We start from the raw sequence: 6,067 nt of genomic DNA on the forward strand, positions 1-6,067 counted from the left end.
ACACTGTAATGCCAGTGTAGCGATTTTAAGGAAACCATGCTTCATATTTAGTTGCAGCAGGTACGAGATTTACTAGAGTAAACGTGCAATTGCATTTCACGACATCAAGCCAATAAATAATGCACCAGAACGAGCAGTATTCACATGTTCTACAAACATACGTTTAAGCTAAAAACCAATTGTTCATAATATAGAAAATAACAGAAACAAGTTTTCACACTAGCAGAATTGATGATGATTTATTACGTATATGATAACAAAAAATAATGTCAAAAATCAATGAAATGTCATAATTATGGGGAAACAATTAAATCATTTTTACTACTATGATTTTATCGTTTCCCATGATTATGACGTCATTTGATTTGATAAAATAATTTTTTTATTGTATACTGTACATGATAAGATTGTATAATACATACTACAATTATCGAAAATTAAAATGCACGCCATCGTGTTGTGTTGCTTTTTAGCTTATCGTCATAGTGTAAACAGGCCTTTAGGATAGCACTAGATGTAAACTCGCTACGTGCAGAGGTTCCAAGTCTGGTGTAAGACTCGCGCTTTGAGACCTAATCTAAAGCTCTCACGCCAGCCCCTTGAAATCTAATACTTAAATAGCAATTGCAGTTTTATGTGTAAAAGGCTGCTTGAATTATTAGTGTGTCCTAAAAATTGTCTTGGGGCTCAATCAAGTATTATGTAACACATTTTTTGGCAAAATATTGACATTCCCCCCGTAATACTCTGTAACACTTTTCCAAACCCCCTCTAAATGTAATGTAACTCTAGAACCACCCCCCCCCCCCTTTCCGAACATCAACAATTTTAATAAAATCAGATGAACAACATTAAGTATCAGGATAAATGTCCTCCACTACAAATTTGTCCTACACTACAAATTTGTAGGATGTTTTGTTATTTTTTGATATTGTAGATGTAACTTCATTGTTATTGATTTCACAAATTCAACACAACTGTGTTACATTACATTGTATTACACTGAAGTAATATGTTTCAATAAAGTAATATCATACAAGTTTGAATATTTAATACTTCTTCTCTTCCCATGAAGTTAATTTTGTTATGTAACACTTCAAGCAACACCCCCCACCCCTGTGTCACACACTGTAACATTTTCCACTGCGTTACATAATACTTGAATGACCCTTTGGAATGCATAAACAAGAATGATTACTGTCAGCTTTTATTGCAAGAAGTAAATTGACGATGTTGGCCTCTCATATGCAAAATCAAATCTTCTTTTGATGGCTCAATTCAACTTTCAAATTGAAGTCTGAGAGTGCCAATTGTGGACATCTAGAGGTGCTAAAAATAACAATTTTGCACCTCAGTTGCAATAATGATGGGGTTGAGGTAAGTGTGGACTCTCAAGCCAGTTGATGTTTTTGGGAATTCTGGTTTAATGAGCTATCTTAACGCATCCAATTTATTTTTCTATTCTGGTGATACCAAGTCAGCAGATTTCATGGAGACAACTATTATTACTAAGGGGGTGTCTACTTAATAGGGGTTGTTGTAGTGTTTAAAGATACTTTCCCTAGTTTAGTGACCGAGAGTGTCCCTTTAATAGGAGTGTCACGGCACCATTGTAAAGACGGTTTATAGATATTGCATTACTTGAACAACAGTTGCTGCCTATTTAATAAGCTCACAATAGATCTAATGCAAGCAGTGGTGTGTAAACAATGTTATGATAACACTAAATCTGCATCACAGTGCAATCAATGGCAGGCAAGTATGTCATTCGTCATTCATAGGCATGTTAGGGGCGGCCTACCAACCCTGCCGACACATACTTCGTAAAGTAACTCATTATAATATAGCCTACTAATGCCAATTAAATGTCAATAGCTGCCAAATGCTACAATTAGACTGGTTACGGTCAATTGGAAGTTTGCGGACTAAAAAAATATACCCATGCCTCAGCATCCATGTCGGCGCCAAAAGGAATTAAAAGGCTACAAATGTATGTTGCATGTATATACCACTGCACTGAACCCAGGTCTATTATTATTTCCATTGAGTGGTGGACAAACTACATTTTAAAGGAAAAATCATTCATTTTTAACTGATTGTTTAAATCAAATATGCCAAAATAGATAACATAAATATTGCAACTTCTAAGCACAGAGGGATCTAGCTGCCAAGAAACTTCCAGTAGAATTATTCTTGGGAATAGTTTTTCCCCAAAAAGAATTGACATGAGTGTGCTCCATCCCTTGTTATCATAAAACACAGAGTTGGGAAAACGCAACATGTAATGGAGCACACTCATGTCAATTTTATCCCCAAAAAGAATTGACATGAGTGTGCTCCATCCCTTGTTATCATAAAACACAGAGTTGGGAAAACGCAACATGTACTTCGACAAGAGAATGTTCCATCTTTCGCCATCGGGAAACACCACAGAATTTAACAAGAACACAAAGTCCTCGATGAGTAATGCATATCCCTGATTAGAGTAAACAAGACACTGTGATGTGTTCTCAACTTGTATCATCAGTTTGGGCAATGCAAACTTTTTTTATCCTAATAATTAGAACAAATAAATCTTGATAACATCTAATTTTTTTTATTTTTTTTATTACAAATTGATTTGAAGTCTTCTAAAAAGATTAAGATGCAACATGAACACCAAATTATTGCTTCATTTACATAAGAATGTACAGTGTTAGCATGATGATGTCATAACACACCTATGTAATAATGGGCAAATTACATAAAACTTGAGAGTGGGTGGGAGGGGAGGGGGGGGGGGAAGAGCCAAGAAATTAGTATACAAATACTGACTGATAATAGGTTACAGTCTCCATATCACTAAGGGGCTATAGATTTCACTGTTCCCTGAATCTAGAGCAATAGATATTTGTTTTATATACCTCATACACAGATTCTACGAGGCCTAAGAAAAGTAATGAAATGAGTACCCACTAAGTACGGCTAGCATCGATTGGCGCGGCCAAAGGGCTAATCTCTTGTTGTAGAGGTCGCAGTCCTACTTACTGTCCATGGTTGTCATAAATTACAGTGACGGTAAAAGTGGGGCCTAGAGATTACATTGCAATGGGGGGAAAATGTAATCAATTAACGTGATAATTTTTTTACCCGGGAATTTATGAACTACAGTACCATTCAACCTACGTCATAGGAGTGATTGTTGAAGTTATTACCTGCTTTTTAACCAATCGGATGCTTGGGAATCTATGTATGCGGTAATGAGGAACACCACTACAACACTTCTGCCAATCCTAACATAGTGCTGCTTATTCACATGAGTACACATTCCCTTCTTACCTCTATGGTAAACACTGACCCACACTTAAAACTATTTTTCCATACAGTACAAGTCTTTAATTTAATAGTACAGTAACGTATTACTTAGTGCATCTTATGATTGCCTTTATGCACATTTCATCAAATAAGGAATAACATAAAAACGATTTGGTCGTGTACACCAAGAGTAGAACAGCAGAACTGCGGCACAGTGGGCTAGGTTCTGGTAATGCCTCAATATAAAAAAAATCAGCATTTCATCGAGCACCATATTAAATTTTGTTTAGTCTCAAGAAGGTCTGTCCAATGCTGCTTGTTATATTTCAGTCTCATTACATTTCCCCGCTACAGGATATACGATGTAACTGTCTCGTTGCCCAACTATTGGCTATTCTGTTCTCTTCACATCTCCCCACTACTGGCTGTTCTCTTCTCTTAACATCTCCCCACTATTGGCTTTTCTCTTCACATCTCCCCACATTGGGAGATTACAACAGGGATTTTTGGCTTGTTGTTGGACCCAACTGGAATGTTCTGAAAAATGGAGAACCAATAATATTAATAACAAAAATGAACTTTAATACCTTTATTATATAAATAAAAATATTAAATTTAAAGGCAGTAATTAGTAACTCTGCAAGGGTAGTGTGATTCAGTGGTTAATGAGCATTCCAATTAAAGGTGGCTCCAGAAATGTGTCAACAAGGGGAAAACAATGGCCGTATTCGCCTGGTTGTTCTTCCTTAAACCACGCCCACCTGCGCAGGTAAAAATCCAACTTAACGAAGAGTCGACCAATTGGATATAGAATTGGTAAATACTCGACAAAACAAAATGGCTGCATAGTTACCGTGATATATGCTGCGTAATCAAGGTTGCTTTGGCTTGTGGCAGTATGGCAGTATTTTTTTCTAAAATACCTGATTTTATGGTAAAAATTGTGCTCATAGTCATAGAGATGTTACATTTTATACCCAAAGCATTTTCCAAAGTAGTTTTAGGTAACACCATGATGAACTTAATTCATGAGAAAAAATGACTGCAAAAACTAACCTCAATTTTTCTCATCACTAATAAACCATCGATAACTTTTCCAAATACAACATGTTTTCCATCGAGGAAATCACATTTCGCACATGTGACAAAAAATTGACACCCATTGGTTCCTGGACCGGAGTTGGCCTAGATAGAAGAAATTATTGAAAAAAAAAAATCTTTCATTTATTCACCATTTTTAAAAGAGTACAAAACATACAATAACAGAAGGGGTTAACAATGTTCAGTATTCTTTTGTGGAGAGGGGTCACATGTTTTGGCCTAGTGAGATGAGATTATTAGAAATATATTATCCATTTTGTCATCAATTTTATGAGAGTAAAAACATACCAGAATGAGGGGCAGCACCCTTTATGAAAATGAAAAAAAATGATGATCTCAAAAATTAATGATCTTCTGTGGGGAGGGGAGGTTATAGAAAAAGAATATATATTGAGCTCTCTTAAAAATGGTCTCCCCTTACTGGATAATTGTGATTCATGCAATATTTTTTTAAGAAATATGTGCCCTGAATGGGAAAATCCAAGGTAACCAAACAGTATTAGGTTCAAATTTTAAAAGTGGCAAAAAATATATATCACAAATATAAGCAGATGGAATTTTCTTAATTGTATTTTCGATCCAACAGCAATATTTTGAAAATTGATATGTAGACCAAAGCTAGAGAATGTTCAAATTATGTTAATCTGTAAAACAGAAATGATGTATTGTAAGCAAACCCCTCCCTTAAACCCCTTAAATTAAAGAAAAATAAAAAATCTAACCATAGATAATAATCCAGGAGAGTCGTGCTTTAGTTTGAAATTCTCATCTGCAAATGATGTCCCATATATGCTACACATTCCAGTACCGTCACCCTAAGAATGAAAAAAAAAAACATTGTTAAATAGGGGTGAATTTGAGGGAGGGGAGGGGTTTGCCTACACTGGCTTAGCCACACTAAATGTCCGATAATTTAATGAAATAAAAAATGCGGAAGAATGAAAATTGCATTCGAATTTATGCCCAAGAGTGGAATATTTGGCCATCTGGAGGTTCCATAACTATAACATTTTGTTTGTCAGCTTCAACCCTGGTGGGGCTGAGGCGGTTTGGACCCTCCATCTTTAAAAGTCTCGCTCTGACTTCCTCTATTTTAATTTCTTGATCGGCTACCATTCAAGAAATACTCTGTACTGAGCCAATAAATACAAATATATATTTCAATTGCTTCAATTTATATTTTAAAGTTATTAGATATTCAAAAATTATAACAAGAAAATATTTTCTTGTCAATCAATCAACCGTTCATCCCGGACTATCAGCCGCACTATAGGGCTGCTGGTATTACTCACTTGAATTTCCCCCCATTAGGTCATCGAGTGCTTTTCTTGTTGGATGCCACACTATGGGTGTGTGAGTGCCTCTTTTGCTACCCCTGGATCCGCCACTGCTAGAGCTTACCATCGTTGTGCAATTAAAACCTCCCTATACCCATTTCACACTAGTAGAAAATATTACAACTTTTAACAACTATTAACAAGTTGTAACAAGTTTGATATTCCGAGATTTTTGGTTCGTTTCACACATGTACTTTCAAACCATGAGAAATCTCGGGAAAACTCGGAAGAATATTATGACTAGGCCTAGAGTAGTACTAGTAGGCCTAGGCTAGTTGTAGGTTGTCCGAATTACATATCAACTACTAAACTAGGCCTGGTACCGAATTAACAAG

General features: G+C 35.8%; 1 protein-coding gene across 1 annotated transcript in view; it reads right to left on the reverse strand.

Annotated features, from left to right (window-relative positions):
* Positions 1-2,589: 2,589 nt before the first annotated feature.
* LOC117109437 (peptidyl-prolyl cis-trans isomerase H-like) overlaps positions 2,590-6,067 on the reverse strand; it is a 7,364-nt gene continuing 3,886 nt past the window's right edge. Inside the window, exons 4-6 of the mRNA XM_033251795.1 lie at positions 5,118-5,210; positions 4,351-4,479; positions 2,590-3,831 (exon numbers count right to left, since the gene is read on the reverse strand). Of these exons, the coding sequence (XP_033107686.1) occupies positions 3,763-3,831; positions 4,351-4,479; positions 5,118-5,210 (291 nt within the window). The 3' untranslated portion in view covers positions 2,590-3,762. The remainder of the gene's footprint in view (positions 3,832-4,350; positions 4,480-5,117; positions 5,211-6,067) is intronic.

The sequence above is a fragment of the Anneissia japonica genome, unplaced genomic scaffold, assembly GCF_011630105.1.
Source record: "Anneissia japonica isolate Jap-2015-1 unplaced genomic scaffold, ASM1163010v1 scaffold287719_len1884721_cov185, whole genome shotgun sequence".
NCBI classification, from domain to species: Eukaryota; Metazoa; Echinodermata; class Crinoidea; order Comatulida; family Comatulidae; genus Anneissia; species Anneissia japonica.